This window comes from Hypanus sabinus, chromosome 11 (genome assembly GCF_030144855.1).
Source record: "Hypanus sabinus isolate sHypSab1 chromosome 11, sHypSab1.hap1, whole genome shotgun sequence".
Taxonomy (NCBI): Eukaryota; Metazoa; Chordata; class Chondrichthyes; order Myliobatiformes; family Dasyatidae; genus Hypanus; species Hypanus sabinus.
Genome location: NC_082716.1, coordinates 69,555,079 through 69,579,224, shown reverse-complemented (window position 1 = coordinate 69,579,224; position 24,146 = coordinate 69,555,079). Strand labels below are relative to the sequence as shown.

The 24,146-nt window shown below is 39.7% G+C and overlaps 1 protein-coding gene across 1 annotated transcript in view; it reads right to left on the bottom strand.

Moving 5' to 3' along the window:
* The window catches only part of LOC132401501 (adhesion G-protein coupled receptor D2), a 312,379-nt gene that overhangs the window by 172,430 nt on the left and 115,803 nt on the right, over positions 1 to 24,146 (bottom strand). The window contains exon 21 of the mRNA XM_059983527.1: positions 1,088 to 1,129. Within this exon, the coding sequence (XP_059839510.1) occupies positions 1,088 to 1,129 (42 nt within the window). The remainder of the gene's footprint in view (positions 1 to 1,087; positions 1,130 to 24,146) is intronic.

Below are 24,146 nucleotides of genomic sequence, written 5' to 3'. Positions count from 1 at the left end.
AACTAGATGCTCATCCATTCCTGTGGATATTCTTCTCAAAGTTAGTCCACTCATTCAAGAGTCAGCTCAATAGAGTTATGCTAGAACAAAGCTATATTTGACAGTCATGAAGAATAGTTTTTTTACTGGCCGTGAGAGAATAACCTTCAATGACAAATTAAGCAATAACGCCTGCACGCTGTGCTGGGAAATTGAGGATAAGCTGGACAATTGAAGGATGAGGCGGTAGGCCTTGTCCTTCAATCGCCTGGTTTATGCTCAGTTCTTTGCTTCTCACGGGTACAAATACGTTCTCGTTATATGGCCACAGCCTCAATATATTGAAGGCACAGATGAGTAAACCAGCCAATTTTCTTGTGGCACCAGTTTCACTGTGGTTCATACTCCTTCTAGTCTGAACCCATGGTTTTAAAACCTATTGGAATATGAAATTGTCCTCAGGAATAATTAAAATACATTCTTCCAATTTGATCTTACGATGCAAATTTACAAGACCACTGCTGATTGATACATTCTATATATACAGTTAAAGCAATTAGTACAGTTTTAAGTGGAATCTGAATTAAATATGAAACAAATTCTATTCTGATGCATTAGAAAAACCATTAGCTATCAAACGTATAGATCAGCTCTTTTTTTCTGAAAATTGATCTGAAGATTGTTCAGAGAGATATGTGGAAAATAACAAAACCTTGGGAGAATTTAAGTAATATTGTTATGTACATAATACTTTCTGCAGTATTGTAAGATCTTGCATCTTGGTACTTAATCTTTTAGTCCCAATCTTAAGAGTTAGTCCATAATTCTACAAACTGGGTTAAACTTTAAATAGGCTTCATTCTGTAAACTTAAGGCGCTTGAAAAACAAGAAAGGACTTTGAAATATCGATAAGTGACTATGAGAGATGTATCATTTTCCTTCTGGTTGTCAGTGTTTAATGGTAAACCAGAATGCATATGGGGCAGTCCAAGCATGAAGGGCAGTAGGACACTCAAGCGATAAGCTGTTCTGTCCCTCTGTGAGATCAGAAACCTGTCACTTCTCTCATCCTGGCTGTCAGCCTTGAAACACTATAACTTGCCTTACCTCTGTGTTGTACACTCCATATATCAGGAAGATGAAGATACCCTATAAAGACAAAAGGAGGAGAAGAAGCTGTTAACTGTAATCATTATTTTCACTTGCAATTTTGAAATGAAGTTTCCCTGAGAACAAACACAAAGAAGTTCCTGTAACAGACAAGGTCAATTTTTATTTTTCAATTTCATGAACTGCAGCTCAAGTATCCACCACAGTGGAAAGCAGCTCTTTACAAATCTCTGTTACCCAACTGAATAGTAATCAAGGTTATCGGGACAACTGGGGGCCTTGAAAAGGAACAGGTCCCATTGAAACTACCACCACAATTGCAATCACTTACGATGCAGAACCTCATTAAAGTGCACAAAGAACAGTAATATTACATACTTTGCATTACGGCAAAGCTAAATGGGCAGCACAAATTCACCTGAACCTTTGTCCATTGTAGATTTTTACATTACCTTGAGAGTCAACTTGGCTTAGCTGAATCCTGCAGTTATGAGTTCATCCTACTCCACAATATGGGTATTAAATTTAGGCTGGAGTCACAATATACAGTGCCAAAGGAGAACTGCTTTGCAAAATGCAATGTCCTGCAGAAAAGCTGTTAATCAGAAGCCTTGTGAACTACATGAGATGAACATACAAAGGTTTGCCAGCAAGATGAGCAGGGAAGTTTTCACAAACAATTCTTCCTTACACCAGCACCATTTAAAATTCTGATCTCTTGTCCTATATATTGTGAAGCAACTTTACACAGCACAAGCATCAGTCACAAAAGAGTAAGCATTTAAGTACAAAGTTTTTTAGGACATGGACTATAAATGCAGTGACAGCTTAGATGAGTAACATTTGAAGTTTAAAAGTGTATTGTATAATAATGTCCTGTTCTGCACTTGCTCCGTGTGTACAATAGCTGCATCAGTCTTGTAGCTGCACTTAATTGCTGTACCTCCGGAGTTGTTATTGCACTTGCCAGTTCAGTTTTCCGAAAAGGAGGGCATACTGGAGATGGCAACTGGTTTTAGGGCAGAGAATCCCAAATTGACGCATTTTGATTGTTCACTGCTGCCATGCCTTTGTGCTACTTGTTAAAGTGTCTCTGTTGAACAGAGTCTTTTAATAGTTTGAAAAGAGCTAAATAAACTTAAGAAAATAATTTTAAAAATTTTAAAACAACTGTATTTATAGAAGTTACATCCACATGGAGCACTACTGTGGGAAAACAGCACCCATCACCAGGGACCCCTACCACCCAGGATATGCTCTCTTCTTGCTGCTGCCATCGCGGCCTCAGGTCTCACACCATCAGTTCAGGAATAGTTATTACCCCTCAACCATCAGGCACTTGAACCAGAGGGGATAACCTCACCCACCCCATCAATGAACTGTTGTAACAACCTACGGGCTCACTTCTAAGGGATCTTCATCTCACATTCCTGATATTTATTGCTTATCATTCTTTTTTTTAATTTTGTATTTGCACAGTTTGTTGTCTTTTGCACATTGGTAGTTTAGTAGTTAATCCACAACCGGGATGTGAATTACAAATTACAGCAGAAGATAGAAAAGGCGTGTCAGAAGGGCAATGTCATGATAATCATTGGGGATTTTTAACGTGAAAGTGGATTGGGAAAACCAGGTCAATACTGGACCTCAAGAGAGAGAATTTGTAGAATGTCAAAGGGATGGCTTTTTAGAACAGCTTATTGTTGAGCCCACTAGGGGATCGGCTGTGCTGGATTGGGTGTTGTGCAATGATCTGGAGGTTATAAAAGAGCTTAAGGTTAAGGGACCCTTAGGGAACAGTGATCACAGTATGATCAAGTTCACTCTGAAATTTGAGAAGGAGAAACTAAATTCCAATGTGTCGGTATTTCAGTGGACTGAAGGATATTACAATAGCATGAGAGAGGAACTGGCCAAGGTTGACTGGAATGAGACACCAGCAGGAAGGACAGCAGAGCAGCAGTGGTTGGAATTTCAGTTAAAAGTGAAGGAAGTGCAAGACAGGTATATTCCAAATAAGAAGAAATTTTCAAATGGAAGAAGGACACTATGGAGGCTGACAGATGAAGTCAGAGCCAAAGTAAAAGCAAAACAGAGGGCATACTAGGAAGCCAAAGTTAGTGGGAAGACAGAGGATTGGGGAACTTTTAAAAACTTGCAGAAGGAAACTAAGAAGGTAATTAGCTAGGAAAAGATGAATTATGAAATAAAGTTGGCAACTAATATCCAAGAAAATACTAAAAGCTTTTTTTAAGTATATAAAGTGTAAAACAGTGTTGAGGGTAGATATAGGACCAATAGAAAATGTTGCTGGAGATATTGTAATGAGAGGCGAGGAGGAACTGATTGCATATTTTGCATCAGTCTTGACAGTGGAAGACAGCTGCAGTATACTGGACATACAAGAATGTCAGGGAAGTGATGTTTGTGCAGTGAAAATTACAACTGAGAAAATGCTCAGGAAGCTTAATGGTCTGAGGGTGGATAAATCTCCTGGACCTGATGGAGTGCACCCTCGGGTTCTGAAGGAAGTAGCTGGAGAGATTGCGGAGGCATTAATAATGATCTTTCAAGAATCAATAGATTCTGGCATTGTACTGGATGACTGGAAAATTGCAAATGTTACTCTGCTATTTAAGAAGGGTGGGAGGCAGCAGAAAGGAATCTATAGACCTGTTAGCCTGACATCAGTGGTTGGGAAGTTGTTGGAATTGATTTGTTATGGATGAGATTATGGAGTACCTGGAGGCAGCTGACAAGATAGGCCAAAGCCAGCATGGTTTCCTGAAAGGAAAATCCTGCCTGACTAACCTATTGCAATTTTTTGAGGAAGTTACAAGCAGGGTAGACAAAGGAGATGTAGTAGATGTGGTGTAGTTGGATTTTCAGAAGGCCTTTGACAAGGTGCCGCGCATGAGGCTGCTTAGTAAGATAAGAGCCCATGGAATTACGGGGAATTGGTAGCATGGGTGGAGCATTGGCTGATTGGCAGAAAACAGAGAAGGGGAATAAAGGGATCCTATTCAGGCTGGCTGCCATTTACCAATGGAGTTCCACAGGGGTTGGTGTTGGGACCACTGCTTTTTACAATGTATGTCAATGATTTGGACCATGGGATTAATGGATTTGTGGCTAAATTTGTGGATGATACAAAAATAGGTGGAGGAGTGGGTAGTGTTGAGGAAACAGAGAGCCTGTGGAGAGACTTAGATAGTTTAGGGGAATGGGCAAAGAAGTGGCAAATGAAATACAATGTTGGAAAGTGTATGGTCATGCACTTTAGTGGAAGAAATAAACAAGCAGATTATTATTTAGATGGGGAGAGAATTCAAAATACAGAGATGCAAAGGGACTTGGGAATCCTTGTGCAGGATACCCTAACGGTTAACCTCCAGGTTGAATCAGTGGTGAAGACAGCAAATGCAATGTTGGCATTCATTTCTAGAGGTATAGAATATAAGAGCAGAAGTGTGATGTTGAGGCTCTATAAGGCACTCGTGAGACCACACTTGGAGTACTGTGTGCAGTTTTGGGCTCTTCATTTTAGAAAGGATATACTGACATTGGAGAGGGTTCAGAGAAAGTTCACGAGAATGATTCTAGGAATGAAAGGGTTACTGTATGAGGAACGTCTGGCAGCTCTTGGGCTGTGTTCGCTGGAGTTCAGGAGAATGAGTGGGGACCTCATGGAAATATTCTGAATGTTAAAAGGCCTGAACAGATTAGATATGGCAAAGTTATTTGCCATGGTAGGGGAGTCTAGGACAAAAGGACATGAAATCAGGATTGAAGGACATCCATTTAGAACAGAGGTGCAGAGAAATTACTTTAATCAGAGGGTGATAAATCTGTAGAATTTATTGCCACAAGCGGCTGTGTAGGCCAAGTCATTGTGTGTATTTAAGGCAGAGATAAATAGGTTCTAGATTAGCCAGGGCATCAAAGGGTATGGGGAGAAGGCAGTGGAGTGGGGATGACTGGAAGAATTGGACCAGCCCATGATAGAATGGTGGAGCAGACTCGATGGACTGAATGGCCTACTTCTGCTCCTATATCTGATGGTTTTATAGTCTTACAGTCCTGTTGGGTCAATCTGTCATTAATTCTATTATGGTTCTTGGATTTACTAAGTATACCCACAAGAAAATGAATCTCAGGATTGTATATGGTGACATATATGTGCTTAGATAGTAAAATAACTTTTGAAGTTAATTAAAACATTATGATTAATTGCAAATGTATTTTAAAAATCTTACTATCAATTCAAGTCAAGTCAAGTCAACTTTTATTGTCATTTTGCCCATAACTGCTGGTACAGTGCATAGTAAAAATGAGACAATGTTTTTCAGGACCATGGTTTACATGACACAGTACAAAAACTAGACTGAACTACGTAATAAAAAAAACAGAGAAAGCTATACTAGCCTACAGACCTACACTGGACTGCATAAGGTGCACAAAAACAGTACCGGCAATACAATAAATAATAAACAGGACAATAGGGCAAGGTGTCAGTCCAGGCTTCGGGTATTGAGGAGTCTGATAGCTTGGGGGAAGAAACTGTTATATAGTCTGGTCTTGAGAGCCCGAATGCTTCAAAGCCTTTTCCCAGATGGCAGGAGGGAGAAGAGATTGTATGAGGGGTGCGTGCACCTCCTCTCTGTAAGCTGACTCATCATTCTTGCTGATGAGACCCACCACAGTCGTGTCATCGGCGAACTTGATGATGTGGTTCGAGCTGTGTGTTGCAGCACAGTCGTGGGTCAGCAGAGTGAACAGCAGTGGACTGGGCACGCAGCCCTGGGGGGCCCCCGTGCTCAGTGTGAAGGTGTTGGAGATGCTGCTCCCGATCTGGACTGACTGAGATCTCCCAGTCAGGAAGTCTAGGATCCAGTTGCAGAGGGAGGTGTTCAGGCCCAGTAGGCTCAGCTTTCCAATCAGTTTCTGAGGGATGATTGTGTTGAATGCTGAACTAAAGTCTATGAACAGCATCCGAACATATGTGTCTTTTTTGTCCAGGTGGGTTAGGGCCAAGTGGAGGGTGATGGCCAAGTAATGGTAATGGCGTCATCTGTTGAGTGGTTGGGACGGTACGCAAGCTGCAGGGGGTCCATTGAGGGGGGCAGCAGGGTCTTGATATGCCTCATGACAAGCCTCTCAAAACACTTCATGATGATGGATGTAAGTGCAATGAGATGGTAGACATTCAGGCAAAACACTGAAGACTTCTTTGGCACGGGGATGATGGTGGCGGCCTTGAAGCACGTTGGAATGGTGGCACTGCTCAGGGAGATGTTGAAGATGTCAGTGAGAACATCTGCTAGCTGGTCTGCACATCCTCTGAGCACTCTACCCGGGATGTTGTCTGGTCCAGCTGCCTTCCGTGGGTTGACCCTGCGCAGGGTTCTTCTCATGTCGGCCACAGAGGGACACAGCACCTGGTCACTCGCAGGAGGGGTGGACTTCCTCGCCACCATGTCATTTTCCGCCTCAAACCGGGCGGAGAAGTTATTCAGTGCATTTGGGAGGGAGGCATCACCTGCACAGTCAGGTGATGTTGTCCTGTAATTCCTTGGTCATCAAGGGCAGTGATCCATTCAAATGAATGCAGCAATGCTAGGTGACAATAACTTAGGGGCTACTTGAGATCGCTTGGATTGGGATACTTATGCTGCAGGTTAGATATACAACAATGCCCTCCAGCTCACTCCTGACCTCTGCATTGCAATGTGAAAGTGCTGGAAGAAACGGACCACTGACTGTCTACAGACACACTAGCTAAAAACTAGTAGGGAACTCATGAAATTATCCACTCTTTTCTGATGGGCACTCAGGTACTAGTAGTTCAGAAGCAGGAGAAAATTGTTGACATCACTTTCAAAACATAACTAGTCTAAAACTAATTGGTGCCATGAAAGAAAAAAATGCAGTAACTGAAATCAATTACCCTTTCAAAACTGTATCTTCATCACTAAAACCACATCAATCCTTATGCCAACTCATCTTCCTTGACTCTGCACAGGTGTCCCCCACTTTATGAATGTTTACGCTATTTCGCTTTCACAAAAGACCTACATTAGTTACCTGTTTTCGCATTACAAAGAGGATTTTCACTTTTACGAAAATATTTCCCCTATAAATTAATGGTTTACACCATTTCGGCTTAAGAAAGGTTTCGTAGGGACACCTTTGTAAGGGGGGGGGACACCTGCACTCTTAAACAAACACAACGAGCAGAGTTCTGCCAAATTGACTTTACAAGTTGACTTTTAATGTTATTAATGGGAGTTCCATACTTCTACCTTCCCTTGCCCGTGTTGCCTTGCTGAACTGCAGATCTCCAAAATAGATGGTCCCAACAGCAGAAAATGTTTCTACCCATCCATCTTACCAAACACTTCTAAAACCTTAAAAATCTCAAGCAAATTTCACCAAAACCTGGTACATTAAGAGAACAATTACTTAATTAATTGATCCTTTCCACTTTATCTGATGTCTCGTACTTTCAAAACCACCAAATGTATTGGTGCTGCTCTCTTTTAAGGTTAATATAAAGCAAACTGCATCTGAACTGTATAAAATATCCCAATATGGAGCATATAGGATTTTGCATAAATAAGTACAATTTCCTGATGTATTGCAATGTGGACCATTGGTTAAAACAAAAAGATTCCAGTAAGCTCTTAGATTATATTTTGTGCTTGGTCACTACAGTTTAATTACCTTTGACCACTGCTTTATACCACTACCTCGACATCAGGAAGATAAACTAGTCTGGCAGAGCGAAGGGAACCAGGACACCAGGTCAGAAAGTGGAGGGATGGAGAGGAGGGTAGATGTCAGGGCCAGTAATAACAAGTAGGCGCAAAGTAATAGATACAATAGAATGGATAGTTTTAGTGTGAGTAGTTTAATGCTTGGAGTATTATGGGTAACGGTGATTAACTTAGAGCATGGATCAGTACGTGGAATCATGATGTTGTGGCCATTGTGGAGACCTGGTTGAGAAAGGGAAAGGAATGTATACTTAATATTCCAGGGTTTCAGGGTGTTAGAAAGTATAGAGAGGGAGGTAAAAAAGGGGGAAGAGTTGCACTACCAATCAGGGTCAATACTACAGCTGCACTCAGAGGGGACATAAGGGAGGGCTTGTCCATTGAGTCTATATGGGTAGAACTCAAAAGTAAGAAGGATGCAATCACTCTGTTTGAACTGTACTGCAGACCCCCCATAGCCACTGGGGCACTGAGGAACAGATATGCAGGCAGATTAAGAAAAATTGTAAAAACAGTAAGGTTGTCATCATGCTGGATGCACCTTCCCTATTATAAACTAGGACCTTCTTAGTACAAGTGGTTTAGATGGAGCAGAATTTGTTAGGTGCATCCAGGATTTTAAATCAGTTTCTTAAATCAATATGTAGATAGTTCAACAAGAGGAGGGATCTCCTGTTGGGTAAGGAGTCTGGCCAGGTGACCTACTTTTCAGTGGGTGAGCAGTTATGGAACAGTGATCACAGCTCCTTAAGTTTTAAGACAATAGATAGGATAAGTTTAGACCTTGTGGAAGAGTATTAAACTGGAGCAAGGCAAATTACAAGAGCATTAAGCAAGAACTAGGGAGAGTTAATTGGGAACAGCTGTTTTTGGCAATTCCACATCCAATGTGTGCAGGGTGTTTAAAGACCAACTGCACAGCATCCAGGACAGGTATGCTTCTGTCAGAAGGAGGGACAAAAATGGCAAGGTAAGAGAACTTCCGATGTTGAGAGAGATGGTGAATTTAGTCAAGAAGAAAAAGCAGGTAAAGATTAGGAAGCTAGAACCAAACACAGTCCTTGTGGATTATAGAGAAGCCAGAAAAGAACTCAAGGAGGAAAAGCCAGGAGGGGCCATCAGAAGTCCTTGTCAAGTAGGATTAAAGAGAATCCCAGGCATTCTATGAGTACATCAGGAGAAAGAGAACAACTAGGGACAGGGTAGGACCACTAATTGAGAAAGGGGGGAGGGGGAAACATTTGCTTGGATGTAGATTTGTGGGTAATGTCCTTAATGAGTACTTTACATCATTATTTACCAAGGAGAAGGATATGGAGAATAGGAAGATCAGTGCCAAGAACATTAATATGCTAGGCCATATCAAAATAAAGGAGGAGGTTGTGTAGGGCTCTTAAAGAGCACTAAGGTGCTTAAGTCCTAGAGCCTGAAGAGATATATGCCAGGTTATTGAGAAAGGCAAGTAAAGTGATGACCAGTGAAGTCCCGGAGCACTGGCGAGTAGTTCCATTATTCAAGATAATTCTGGAAACTATAGACCAGTGAGTCTCAAGTCAATGGTAGGGAAGTTACTGGAGAGAATCTTTAGGGATGGGATTTATGAGCTTTTGGGAAAACCATTGCCTGCTTAGGGAGGGCCAGCATGCTTTGTGTAGGGCAAGTAGAGTCTTACTAACTTGATAGAGTTTTTTGATGAGATGTTGAGGGTGATTGATGAAGGGAGAACTGTGTCTGTTGGTTACATAGATTTTAATAAGGCTTTTGACAATGTCACTTATAGAAGACTCATCTGGAAGATTAAGATGAATCGAATCAATGGTGAATAGGTTGTTTTGATTCAGAATTCAGTTGCTCATAGAAGACACAGGGTAGTGCTCAAAGAGACTTGTTCTAGTTGAGGGTCTGTGATTATTAGTGTTCCACTGGGATCTGTACTGGGACCTTTGATGTTAATGATTTATATAAATGATCTGAATGAAAATGTAGATGGGTGGGTTTGTAAGTTGGCAGATGATACAAAGATTGGTGATGTTTTGGATAGTGTAGATGACTGACAAAGAACACAGTGGATATAGGTTAGTTGCAGATATGGGTACACAAATGGCAGATGGAGTTTAACTGGCCAAATGATCATAATGTGATGAAATTCATCCTGAAATTTGAGAAGGAGAAGCTAAAGTCAGATGTATCAGTATTACAGTGGAGTGAAGGGAATTACAGAGGCGCGACAGTGGAGTTGGCCAAATCTGACTGGAAAAGAACACTGGCAGGGATGTTCAAAGGGCGCAGGACATACACATCTGGAAGAGTTATTCTAAAGGCAAGATGACACAACTGTGGCTAACAAGAGAAGTCAAAGCCAATATTAAAGCCAAAGATAGGGCATATAATAGAGCAAAAAATTAGTGGGAAGTTGGGGGATTTTGGAAGTGCTTAAAGACCAACAGAAGGCAACTAAAAAGTCATTAAGAAGGGAAAGATGGAATACAAAAGTAAGCTAACTGGTAATATTAAAGAGGATGCCAAAAGTTTCTTCACTATATAAAGTGTAAAAGAGAGGCAAGAGTGGATACTGGACCACTGAAAAATGATTCTGAAGAGGTAGCAATGGTGCACAAAGAAATGGTGAAGGAACTGCGTCAGTCTTCACTGTGGAAGACACTAGCAGTACGGTGGAAGTTACAGAGTGTCAGGGTTCAGAAATGTGTGAAGCTACTATTACTAGGGAGAAGGTTCATGGAAAACTGAAAGATTTGAAGGTAGGTAAGTCACCTGGACCAGATGGTTTACACCCCAGGGTTCTGAAAGAGGTAGCTGAAGAAATTGTGGAGGCACTAATAATGATAATTAAATTCTGGAATGGTTCTGGAAGACTGGAAAATTGCAAATGTCACTTCAAGCAGGAGAGAGGCAGAAGAAAGGAAATTATAGGCCAGTTAGTCTGATCACAGTGGTTAGAGAGATGTTGGAGTCAATTGTTAAGGATATGCTTTTGAGGTACTTGGAGGTCATAGTCAGCATGGTTTCCTAAAGAGAAAATATTGCCCATTGTGTATTAGATTTTCAAAAGACCTTTGTCAAGGTGTCATACATGAGGCTGCTTATCAGGTTAAGAGTCCATGGTATTACAGGAAAGATACTGGCATGGATAAGGCGGTGGCTAATTGGCAGAAGGAAAAGAGTGGGAATAAAGGCAGCTTTTTGTGTTTGACTGTCAGTGACTAGTGGTGTTCCACAAGGGTCTGTGTGGGGACTGCTTCTTTTTACATTATTTGTCAATGACTTGAATGACAGAATTGATGGCTTTGTTGCAAAGTTTGTGGATTCCACGAAGTTAGGTGGACAGGCAAGTAGTTTTGAGGAAGTACAGAGGCTAAATCAGGATTTAGACAAACTAGGAGAATGGACAAAGAAATGGCAGATGGAATACATTATCAGGAAGTGTATGGTCATGCACCTTCAGCAGAAGTAAGAAAGGATAGACTATTTCCTAAATGGAGAGAAAATTCAAAAATGTGAGGTGCAAAGGGACTTGGGAGTAATTGTGCAGGATTTTCTAAGGTTAAGTTGCAGGTTGAGTATGTAGTGAGGAAGACAAATGTGATGTTAGCATTATTTCAAGAGGACTAGAAAATAAAATCAAAGATGTAACATCAAAGTTTTATAAAACTCTGGTTCAGCCCCACTTCAAAGCCCAATGTAAAATTTATTATCAGAGTACATACATGTCACCACATACAACCCTGAGGTTCTTTTTTCTATGGACATACTTAGCAAATATACAAAACTATCATTGTAGCCAGGATCAATTAATAACCACTATGCAAATGAAAATATAATTAAAATAGCAAAAATTAATGTGTATTAAATAACAAGATAAAGAGTCCTTAAAGTGAGACCATCAGCTGTGGAAACACCAGAAATAGAACGAGTGTAGTTATCCCCTTTTGTTCAAGAGCCTGATGGTTGAGGGGTAGTGACTGTTCTTGAACCTGGTGGTGCGAGTCCTGAGGCACCTGTAACTTCTGCCTGATGACAGCGTTAAGAAAAGACCATCAGCTGGGTGGTGAGGATGGGTGCTGCTTTTCTACAGCAATGTTTCACATAGATGTGCTCAATGGTTGGGAGGGCTTTACCCATGATATACCAGGCCAAATCCACAACCTTCTGTAGGATTTTCTGCTCAAAGGCATTGGTGTTCCCATACCAGGCCGTAATGCAGCCAGTCAGCGCACTTCCCACCACAAATCGATAGAAATTTGCCAAAGCTTTCAGTGACATGCTGAATCTCCACAGACTCCTGAGGAAGTAGAGGCACTGTCATGCTTCCTTTGCAATTACACACATGATGGGTCCAGGAGAGGTCCACTGAAGTAGTGACAATAGGACCCTCCCCACCTCTCATCCTCCGATGAGTACTGGCTCACTTGGAGTATCGTCAGCAGTTTTGGTCTTATCTGACAAAGGAGGTGCTGAAACTGGAGAGGGTTCAAAGGAGATTTATGAAAATGATTCCAGGGTTGAACAGTTTGTCATATGAAGAGCATTTGATGGCTCTGGGCCTGTATTCACTGGAATTCAGAAGAATGAAGTATGACCTAATTGAAACCTACTGAATATTCAAAGGCTTTGATAGACTGGATTTGGAGAGGACGTTTTTTATAGTGGGAGAGTCTTGGACCAGAGGGCCTCAGAAAAGACGCCCCTGTCCATTTAGAATGTAGATGAGGAGGGATTTCTTCAGCCGGAGATTGGTGAATCTGTGGAATTCATTATCATGGGCAGCTGTAGAGGCCAAGTCTTTACGTTTATTTAAAGCAGAGATTGGTAGATTCTTGATTGGTCAGGGCATGAAAGAATAGGGGGAGAATTCAGGAGACTGGGGCTGAGGGGGAAAATGGATCAGCCATGATGAAATGGCGGAGCATAATTCTGCCCCTATATCTTATGGTTTTACGGTCTCAAATGTGAAGTGTTGTTTCTTGTTAGGTGAAATGCAAAGAGACTGTACACTGTTAAGGGCAATACCCTTAAGGGTTGTTGAGCAGAGGGGTCCAAGTTCACAGCTCCCTGAAAGTGGCTACATAGGTTGTTAGGGTGATTAAGAAGGCATACGGCATTCTTGCCTTTATTAGATGAGGCATTGATTTTAAAAGTCAGAAAGATATGTTGCAGCTTTATAAAACTCCAGTCAGGCCACATCTGGAGTATTGCATAGAGTTGTGTTCACCCCATTATTGGAAGGATGTTGTGGTTTGGAGAGGGTGCAGAAGAGGTTTACCAGGATGTTGCCTGGATTAAGGGGCAGGTGCTATAACAAGAGGTTGGACAAAATTGGGTTGTTTTCTCTGGGGGGGTGGAGGCTGAGGGGAGATCTGATAGAGGTTTATAAAACTGAGAGGCAGAGGGAGTATCTTTCTCCCCAATGTTGAAAGGTCTAATACCAGAGAGCATGCATTTCTGGTGAGAGGGGCTAAGTTCAGAGTGGAAGGGAGGGCAAGCTTCTTACACCGAGTGGTGGGTGCCTGGGATGCACTGCCTGGGCTGGGTGTAGAGTCGGATGCATTAGGGACTTTCAAGGAGATGTTTAGATAAGCAAATGAATGTGAGATAAACGGAAGGATATGGTCATTGTGTAGGACGAGGTGATTAATTTAATTGGTCATTTGATTTCTAATTTAATTGGTTCGACACAACATTGCAGGCCAAAGGGCCTGCTCCTGTCCTATACTGTTCGCTGTTTTAGTTCTTTAATACTCAGATTGAACACTGTTTTGGTACAAAATGGAAGACTTCATGCATGCCTCTTTTGTAATATATTTAATCCAATTGCTCTCAGCCAAATAATCCATCTCCTTATAATTATGTACTCCCCTTCTCGCACAATGCCACCATTAACTGGAAAATGTTATCACACCAACTCATTATGAAATGTAGTGAACAGTTGAGGTGACAGGAGAGATGCCTGCATGGTATTTGTAACTTTTACAGTACATGCATAAATATTTTCTCTAATCTATCTACCTCAGTAATTTGCTTTAAGATTCATTTTTATCAGTGTTAAGCCAACATGAAAGTATATTTAAGAAATGATCAAAGCAAAAGGATGGCACATTATGTATTATGGGTGTATTTTTATACGGCACAACCATATCACAAATATTTTAAATCACGCATTTCCATTGAGAGTTGCATTATTGCTATTAATGTTGACAAGAATTGGCACCTCCTCAAATGATGAAAAATAATTCTATAATCAAGAAACTTAATCTCACATAATCTATAAGATCCATTTGGACTGGAGTATCTAATACAATCACATATTTTACATAATACATTCAAAAGTACTCCAGTATTTTTCCTGATTGTTCAACACTTGGAAGGATGTGCACTATACTGACTGACCACAGTGAAACTCGATATTACACCTCAGATGATTAGTGAATTAAATACAATTCACCTCATCTCACATCATGTCATTTTCTCATACAGATTTTATACTTGCTTAGCTGGCAGCAGATCTTCACATTTTCATTATATTAAAATAAAATATTTTTTTATTTCTTTAAATTAGATTTAAAAAGTACTTAAGATAGGGTAACCTAGGAAGTTAAAGCCAAAACGACTGAGGTAGGTTAGGAGTGTTAGCATCTCCTAGCATCCTGGGAAATTGATGCTTTTTCTATTCATAACATCACCAATAATTTTGAAAGGATTCAAAAATTGCAGGCCCACATAATTATCAACATGGTTTCTTGCCACTACACATTTTTCAAATGTTTGCAAAACCTCTAACCGGGAGGAGGAGGAGGAGCAAATATTCAACAGTATTATAAATTACAATCTACAGGAGGTGCTAATAACTAATATAGGTAAAATTCAGGAACCAGTCATACAGTGGTAGTCTTTGTGCAACCTTCTGATAAACATTTCTCACCAAATTGTCAAATTTATAATAAAAAAATTCATTTGTGAATTGAAGCTGTTTGTTTGATCAGTAACTGGGTGCTTGGTTTCATGATCATTGGCCATTAATTTTAAATTATTAACCCAAGATGTTCCCTTTTTGCCCCCAGGATTATTTGGCTGGCAGACACCCTATTCACTTTTCTAATTTGGGAAGCATGTACACTGCTTAAAACAGACCTGAACTATTTAATCCTTAAATTACATAAACTATTATATATTTCAAGCCATCTGTTTTTCCTGTCTAAGCAGCCATTCTGCCAGCAGTCAAATGTCCAGATTTGTTGCAGTTCTATTGCACTGTATAGTGAATATAACTTCCTCCTTTACCATTTTTTGTGGACATATATAATGAAAACACTAATGAAATCATTTTGATCCATTTAGCCACATCTCCTTCTATCCTATGGCTAACCAAAACCTTCATAGTAAGTCCTCCTTAGAAAAAGTAGGAAACAAAGTAATAATGACTGTTAGTGTGTGGGCCGTGTAATTATCGGGGAAGGCAATTAATTTAGATTCTCTGTGTGCTGATATGTTGGATATAATTTTTTTAGATATTTCAATTGGCAAATATTTTCATGCTGGAACTTCACAAAACTCAGTGAGAATGTAAAACAGTTCCAAACTGTTACTGGCTACATTTTTTTCATCATAGCTGAGAGCAAAAGGTGATTTTTCCAAATACTTACACGCATATAAACAACAGCAAAATACCAGGCATGATCTATCGTGAATTACGTTAGAATGTGTATTTTACAAGTTGAGTTGTTCTATCCAATTCGAAAGAATTTCAGTATATATTGTCTGAAGTTAAATGTGCTACTATCAATCACAACATTATCATCGAACAAATTCCTTTTATCAACTGTACTATGCAAAAATGGCTTTTTTTTTAGCAATCTCGAAGAAATCTGCAGATACTGGAAATTCAAGCAACACACACAAAATGCTGGTGGAACGCAGCAGGCCAGGCAGCGCCTCCAGGGAGAAGCACTGTCAACATTTTGGGCTGAGACCCTTTGTCAGGACTAACCGAAAGGAAAGATAGTAAGAGATCTGTTAGCATATTTTATGTGTGTTGCTTTTTTTTTTAGCAATGATCATTTAGTTTAATATTGACTTTTCATTAATGTAGCAAAATCTGTTTGCTTCTCTGGGAGTTAAAAGCACAATTTTTGCTTTTGGATGATGGTGTAAATTTAGATTTGGCATCAATAACATGTGACACACATACAATGCTGGAGGAACTCAGCAGGCCAGGCAGCATCTATGGAAAAGAGTGCAGTTGACATTTCATGATGATGAAGGGTCTCGGGCCAAAATATCGGCTGCTTACTCTTTTCCATAGATGCTGCCTGACCTGCTGAGTTCCCCTAGCATTTTGTGAATATTGCTTGGATTTCCAGCATCTGCAGATTATCTCATAATTATCAAATGAATTAAGGTTATTATCATTGGATTTTTATCATAAATGGTGGAATCAGATTAGAAAAAAAGTTAACTTTGTCACATATACATCAAAACATAGTGAAATATGTCATTTGCATCAAATTAAATCAGCAAGAATTGTACTGGGCAGCCCACAAGTGTTGGTATGCTTCTGGTGTCAACGTCTTTAAAATGTAGGAGGACATGAGAGTACCCAGAGAAAATCCACATGACCAATGGGAGAATGTACAAACTCCTTGCAGTCAGTGGCAGAAATCAAACACCAATCTTACCGCTGGCACTGTTAAGTGTTCTGCGCCTACTGCTATGTTACAGTGCAGCCCCATTTCTGGATAGCAGGGAAGACAGAGGAATAGGATCTATAATCTCACACCACATCTGAATCTGATTTCTCACTGTTGGCCACAGCCTCTTTCTGTGCAAGGTTCTTTTCACTTGGACTGGTGTAGATTGAAGGTATTGCTTGGATGAGCAGCTTTGCTCAGTCCACTGTAACAGCCAGGACCTTGCTGTGTCCAGCCATTTTAATTCCATTTCCTTCCAGCACTCACACTGCTTTTTTCTCCTCTTCCTCACCCTCTCGATCTGACCATCAACCACACACTCCTCTCTCCTTCCCTTTATTCCATGATTCGCTACCCTCTCCTATCAGGTTACAGATTCTTCAGCACTTTGGCACTTCCACCTATCACCTCTCACACCTTCCAGCTTCTTACATCATACCCAACAACCCACCCCCCAATCTAACTTCCGACACCTCACCTGGACTCACCCATCACCCACCAACTCTCACTACACCCTTCTCCCACAAAGCCCCCAAACCTTTGGTATTGGCTTCTCCCCTCTCTTTCTTTCCATTCCAGAAGAGCCTTGACTCAAAGTATTGACTGTCTAGATGCTGCCTGACCTGCTGACAACTCCCCTCCCCCCACATCTTGTGTGTTGTTCCAGATTGCCAGCATTTGCAGTCTTTCTTGCCTCTCCTACCATTGTTATTTTTAATTAACCCTTGTTCATTGACTACTCTTCTGAAATTTGGAAGTGGCACATTTACTTAGTGCCTGGCCAACAAATAATTACTTGCCCATGTATGGTGGATGAGTATGTGTACCCCTGCAAACCTCGAGACTATCTGGAAGAATGACCAGTTAAGGAGAAGAGCCAGCCTTTACACCATGATTCCGGTGCTTTCATTTAGCTAGGTCAAGATGGATCGCAACTTACATTCAATGGATCAAAAGGCAACATTGTCTTAATTAATGGTAGTTATAATAATAATTCAGCATTTACGAGAGTTCCTATCACCCACTGGGTCCACAGGTCTTTTGTCTCTCAGCAGCTTGGCAGCACTCTCGTCTCAAAGTCAGGTCGTGAGTTAAAGCTCCAATCTTGAAAAGGAAAATGTGTTGGTGTTTTTGCACCGTATAAAGTGCACTGTTGGAAGTGCCCTCATTCATAAGTAAACTCTATCTCCGCCTCTCTCTGTCTCTTCGACCACATCCTGCCACCTGGCACCTCTAGGCCCTACCCCCTCCCCTATCTCTATTACTGGGCTTCGGCCCTCTCTTCCCCCAACCCCCATTCCTGATGAAGGGTCTCAGCCCGAAACGTTGGCTACTCTTTTCTCACGGATGCTGCCTGACCTGCTGAGTTCTTCCAGCATTGTGTACATATTGTTTGATCCATTCTTTAACCCCTTACTCTTGGCCAATATGTATCTCGCACTCTACTTCACCGAAGGAGATTGCCTAGTCATTACTACACATAAACTGATTGCATTATCTACAGCAGAACAGCAACCACACCTCAAAACTAATTAATTGACTGCAAAATGCATTGGCATATGGAAAATAATTACAGGGTTAGAAATGCTTCATTGGTACAGGACTAGCAACATTTGGATCACCAGTTCATTGGACATCCTTTGACCAACTTCTATATATTAACAGTGGAGGGTATCCTTAACTGGTTGATCACAGCCGAGTATAGAAACACCAAAAGAGATCACAAAAAGTGGTTGATACAGTCACAAACTGCTTGCACAACCCAGAATTGTTCTGCACAGATTGCAAAAAGAAACATCAATCATTATCCCTCCATCTTCCTCTCTTTAAATAAATTTGCCCAGATCTAAAGACTAATCAACCACAGTAACCTGTGAAAACACTGAACCTAAACAGCAAAATCAGTAATTCATCAATGGGCAAAAAAGTACATGCCACAGTATACAAGAGAGCACTAGCCCTCATTGTCATTTAGATATATTATGAAGCAATCTGCTGTAGAATGGGGTCAAAAATCTGTGAATAGGAATAGAATCTGAAAAGAAGACACTATACTCAAATTCTAGGCAATTAACTTCTAATGTCTTCCACCTTTGACAACTGAAGTAGTTCAATATGGGCCCCCACGTCCTCAAAATCTTCCACAGGGGCACCACTGAGAGAATACTGACTGGCTGTATCACCACCTGGTACGGGAACTGCACCAACTTTGATCGCTGGGCACTGCAGAGAGTGGTACGGACAGCCCAGCGCATCTGTGGATGTGAACTTCCCTCCACTGAGAATATGTATAGCAGCAGTTGCACAATGAAAGACTGGAAGATCATCTGGGACACCAGTCACCTCGACCATAAACTGTTTCAGCTGCTTCCATCTGATAAACCCTACCACAGCATTAAAGCCAGGATCAACCGGCTATGACACAGCTTCTTTCTACAAGCCATTAGACTCTTAAATTCACATGTCTGTACATTGCAACGGAGTCATAATGCAAAGATTTTAACTTCCTCACATTGTGGGATGGATGTAAGATTCTATTTAAATTCTATTAATGAAAAGATTTCAAATGTGACTGGAAAAATTGAGGTAAATAAGGAGATACTGTAACCTGGGAAAATCTGTATGCATTCTCTTCATTTCAGACAGAAGAAACTCTGCTACAATTACACATTATGGCCTAGTAAAAAAAATATTACATGTAGAATTCCTCCGTAGCTCTCAGTGTTCCCTCCACAGAGCACTGTAGGGTCTGAAAAAAAGAATGTGATATACTGTATGCAGAAAGCCATTTTCCATCTATAAACACTATTTCTGAGAAAGAGTCCAGAAATGAGCAAAAGCACTTCAACTTTATCATGTTCATGAACACACTGTGTGCCTCAATATTACTGTCACATTGGCTGGACTCCTGGGCAAATCAAGCACGTGCCTTCACTCTTTTAACATGCATTGGTCAAGCTAATTTTACAATATCTAGCAAGAGTTACAACACTAATTGTTCACCCCACAGTACATTGTCCACCTAAGACACAATTTAGATACTGGCATCCCTTTAGCATAAATCATTATTTCTGTATTTCAATAAATACTTATAAAAGAAACAGGAAATATGCATCATTGATTTGCAAGTATTCCAATTAACAACACTCATTTGATTTAATGAGTGACAGATCAATAACTCAGTTGTTTCCAGACATTCACTACCTGGATCCTCAAATTATGTATTACTTACATTTATCTAAGCAAAAAACTCGATACGGCTGATCCAAGAATTTATTTTTTTAAATAATTCATAACATGCAGCTGGCAAGGCCAGCACTTACTGTTCATCCCAACTGCCCTTGAACCAAGTGGCTTGCTTGGTCATTTCAGCAAACGGTTTAGAATCAACTATATCGCTTTACGTTGCCGACATACTGTATATAGAGCACACTGAGGAAGGATAGCAGATTTCTCCCTACAAGGACCAAACTGAACCTGCTTGGTTCTTCCAATAGTCTCATCTAGATTTAGCTAATTAAGTAAAGTTATATTCCCCAAAGTGGTGTGATTTAAATTCATGTTTTTGTAGAGCATAAATGTGCAAACTGTTTTAAATGTTAATTCTCAATATTTTATTAAGGAAAGAAGTATTCTTTATATAAATTTAGAGATTTACACATTTAGACTAGATGCCAAACCAGATATTCTGATATTTTGCTTTTCTACATTAATTTACCATTCTTCCCACTACGATAAACCTTCTTTCCCACATAACTTCCTTAAACCCAGTTTTAGTTTCTGAGCAGTATAACACTCTTCCAGGTCATTTAATGACATTTAAATTTGCTTCAGAAAGGGAAGGTTGCCATCATTTTAGTTATACACATCCACAGCTATAAATCACCACCAAAATTTGCATTATTTTCATGTGTCTTGTCAATTCAGAACTTCATGATTATACATTAGAATCAACTTTTAGAGACAGTTCAAAATTCAGGTCTGCTGCAAACTGGAGAAAGAAGCTTCTACTGTGTACTGTTATATAGACATGCTGATAAATTCACATCTTTCATGCCAAAGAGTACATGCCATTAATTGGAGCAGATGCAAAAATGTTATTTTTGCAAAACTACCATCAGGATTCCTGCTAAAGATGCCCACCTTCTCATTTTGTTGAATAGGCTTCAATTCAAATAATCAACACACAATAAAAAGTGCATTTAAATAATACAGAATTCTTTATTACTTGCAATTTACTTCAATAAAACCGCAGCACTAGGGCTTATTTTCATAGCCTAAAACGTTACTTTAAGTCACATTGAGCTGAGCAAAATACAATGAATTAGATAAATTATGATTAAATATAATAACTGTGACCATACATGCTATAAACCTTCACAGAATCTATCCAACCATGTAGTAATTCCCAAAGCTTCGCTATAATGTAGAGCACAAATATTTCTGTTCAAATTTGATGTGATATATCAGTGAAGCATTTACTGCTAAAAAGAGATTGAGAGCAAATGTATCTTCCGCCACTATGAATAAAAGCCCTAGTTTCTCATTACTTTGTGACAAGACCCAGGAATTCACTTCAGTTTTCATTTAGGCTTTCTGCCTCAGTTTATGGATGTATGCCTTCACGCTTTTATTCCTCCTTCGCTTCACACATATGTAATAAATGATTATAAATTTCCACAGACGACCACCTCTCTTGCTCACTCGCACGAAGTGCACAAACTTCGGAAGTTGCAAGTAAAACTCAACAAACAGATTTATTTATGATGTTGTCCTTGGTAACCGAAATTTCAATGTACTGATGAAAAGTATGATTAAAGACAGACTGTGCCTCGACAAGGAGATCCAGGGACAAGTTTCTATTTTTCACTGCAAATATATAATAGCACTTGACACCAGTTTCATACAAAATTCACCAGCTACGGCGATGGAAACCAGCTAGAGGTATAATTGTCATTTATCCTTTTTTTAAAAAAATAGCATTTTTAACCAATCAAATTGCACACAGATTGAGCAACAATCTATTAATTTACCAAATCAGTATGGTCCCATTCAGTACTATATTTACATAAGCATGAGTTACAGATTTTCAGTTGTGTAATTAAGGATTTAGAAGCAATTGTTCTCAACTCTATGTCATTTGTAAAAGTTTTTTTCATTTGCTAAAAAAAATTTTGATATACATTTTTATGAAAATTATTTTGACATTTTGCTTAGATACATCCTTAAATTAGTACAAATTTCTCGTCAACTTGATTGTCTTTTCTCTTCTCCATTCTCCCTATAATTTTAATTATCAGAAGAACAGTGGACTAACTAGAGTGACTCCTTCAGCAAGTTACAACAGTTCTTTGTTCAGCTGTAGGAAACAATGGCTGCTGTAGTACATAACGAGTTGGAATCGTGGTGTCCTTGATTAAAAATCCAGAATGCTCAGTCAAGGCATGAAAACACACTGATTTGGACTCTGGTGTAGAAAAAAATGATATTTTGATCTTCCATCAGTGCAGTAGCCCATGCTTACACCTCAAACATCGTAATGAAATCAATGGACACTTAAAACAGTAACTTCACCAAAACAACAGGAAAAAGTAACGTGATTTTATGAATAACATATTTTTCAAACTGCTGGCACTCTGGTAAGAAAAGTCTGAACTGAGTTAGTGGGATAAAAGAGGAAGGGAAATCTGAATAGGAAGATTGATTAAGGTGAATGACTCTGCCAGTCTTTCTCTTAATAACTGAAAAGTAACCAATGGGTGGTGCTCTAATCCATATCTTCGGGGCCTCAAGGGAAAATGGCAAATTGAATTGGATCATGCAGGCAGTTAGCAGATTGTGCTTTTGTCTCTGGTGGCAGGGCTAATTAAGATCAAACTGAGGGTGGAAAATTGCCTTTATATCTGCACAATGTAATCATGAATGCATGCTGAACTCCAGTGAAATTAATGGAACCAAATTTAAGAAGCAGCATACCACACACATACTACATTGCACAATCAGTGCTTGTAACTGTGAATGAATGTCTATTGACAGTGAGGCATCTAATAAAATTAAACTATTCGAAATAGGTGTACACTCATGTCCTGATATTACACGAGGAGGCTTATTCGGAGAATATACAAGGGCAGTTGCTATAAAGTGGCGCAATGGGAAGTAGTTTTGTGAGCTTAAGCATCAAGTAGGTTGTTGAGCAGATACAACCAACCTTGTTGAACATGACTCTTTACTATGCAGCAAAACAAAAGCAATAAGAACTTGTAACCTCTTTATTCAGTAGATTAAAAAGGTAAGCGAAAATGCTTGATAAAAGTGTCAGACACTGATTAGCACCTAATTAAAAAGTGCTTGACACTGAACTTAGTAAGGGAAATGGGAAAAAACTCAACAAAGATTCAGTCATTAGATCTTCAGGAGGTCATGCAGAAATAGATCTGGGACAGAGTTACAGGAGCCTGAAACTGCTTGATATATCCAATGGGCACCATGGATTCCTGAGCATAAAAATACTCCATTCTGAACTTTCAACACCTCTGGCCAATGGGCAAGCAAAATATATATTTAAGGTAAATAGTAGCTCTGCAGAGCCTTCAATACAGTCCCTGTCCAACCGGTCAAGGATCCAAACAATGAGTGGACTTGCGAAGTAGCACCCGTTCAATGCCACAAGTAACACTGAAAGCATCGTTCCATCCTTGGTGACTTTTGTGTGCTGTACATTCCCCCAAAAACTAATAACCAAGATGGTTATACTTCTTGTTTAATTTAACTTTAAACTGATGGCAGCTTTTCTATAATTAAACAACAGAAAACTATATATTAAAACTACGAAGTAGAATGGAACTGAGAAGCTGACATTCCACACACTATAGATTCCCAGTAACAGAAATGAAACTAGGGAGTGCTTGCCAACCATGATTATTGGATTATTAGGTGCATTGTTGATACCCAGTAATTTCAAAATCAATCTATGAAGATCAACAGCTTTTAAATTTCTAAACTTTAACTAAAATCCTTCTGTAATACTGTTTTATTTCTGGCAACAATGGATAAGTTGGAATCAATAGCCATCATTTTGCTTCCCAACCATTTAAAAGCAACCTTGTCCTTTTCCTATTCAGGGTCTGATCTTTCTTCAGAGCATTCTATCTAAATGTTTATGACAGTGAACATATGGAGCCAATTGCCAAAAAGTGCTAGAGGTTAAATACTGCAAAAGAGTTCAAACTCTATGCAAAGGACACAGTAATGCCTTTGACCCATCTCACATAAACGCATTAATCACAGTATTTGATGGCTTTTAAGCTAACTTATCAAAGCCCAAGGAGAATGTTTTCAGTCAATTATAACTTTCAAGTTGAAATACTACAGAAACTCAACTAGCGACAGCAAATTTTCAGAGACATTTTGTTAATTGAGTCATCATTCATACAAGATATCTGGTAATCAGTGATAAAAAAATTCACTACCTGGCTTATTATCTACAATGCTAAAGGATTGTTCAAAAATAAAATATTGACCTTGAGATTCAGATCTACTTCTTCGTGTTCAGTACTCAGGGGATACAGGTTACAATCC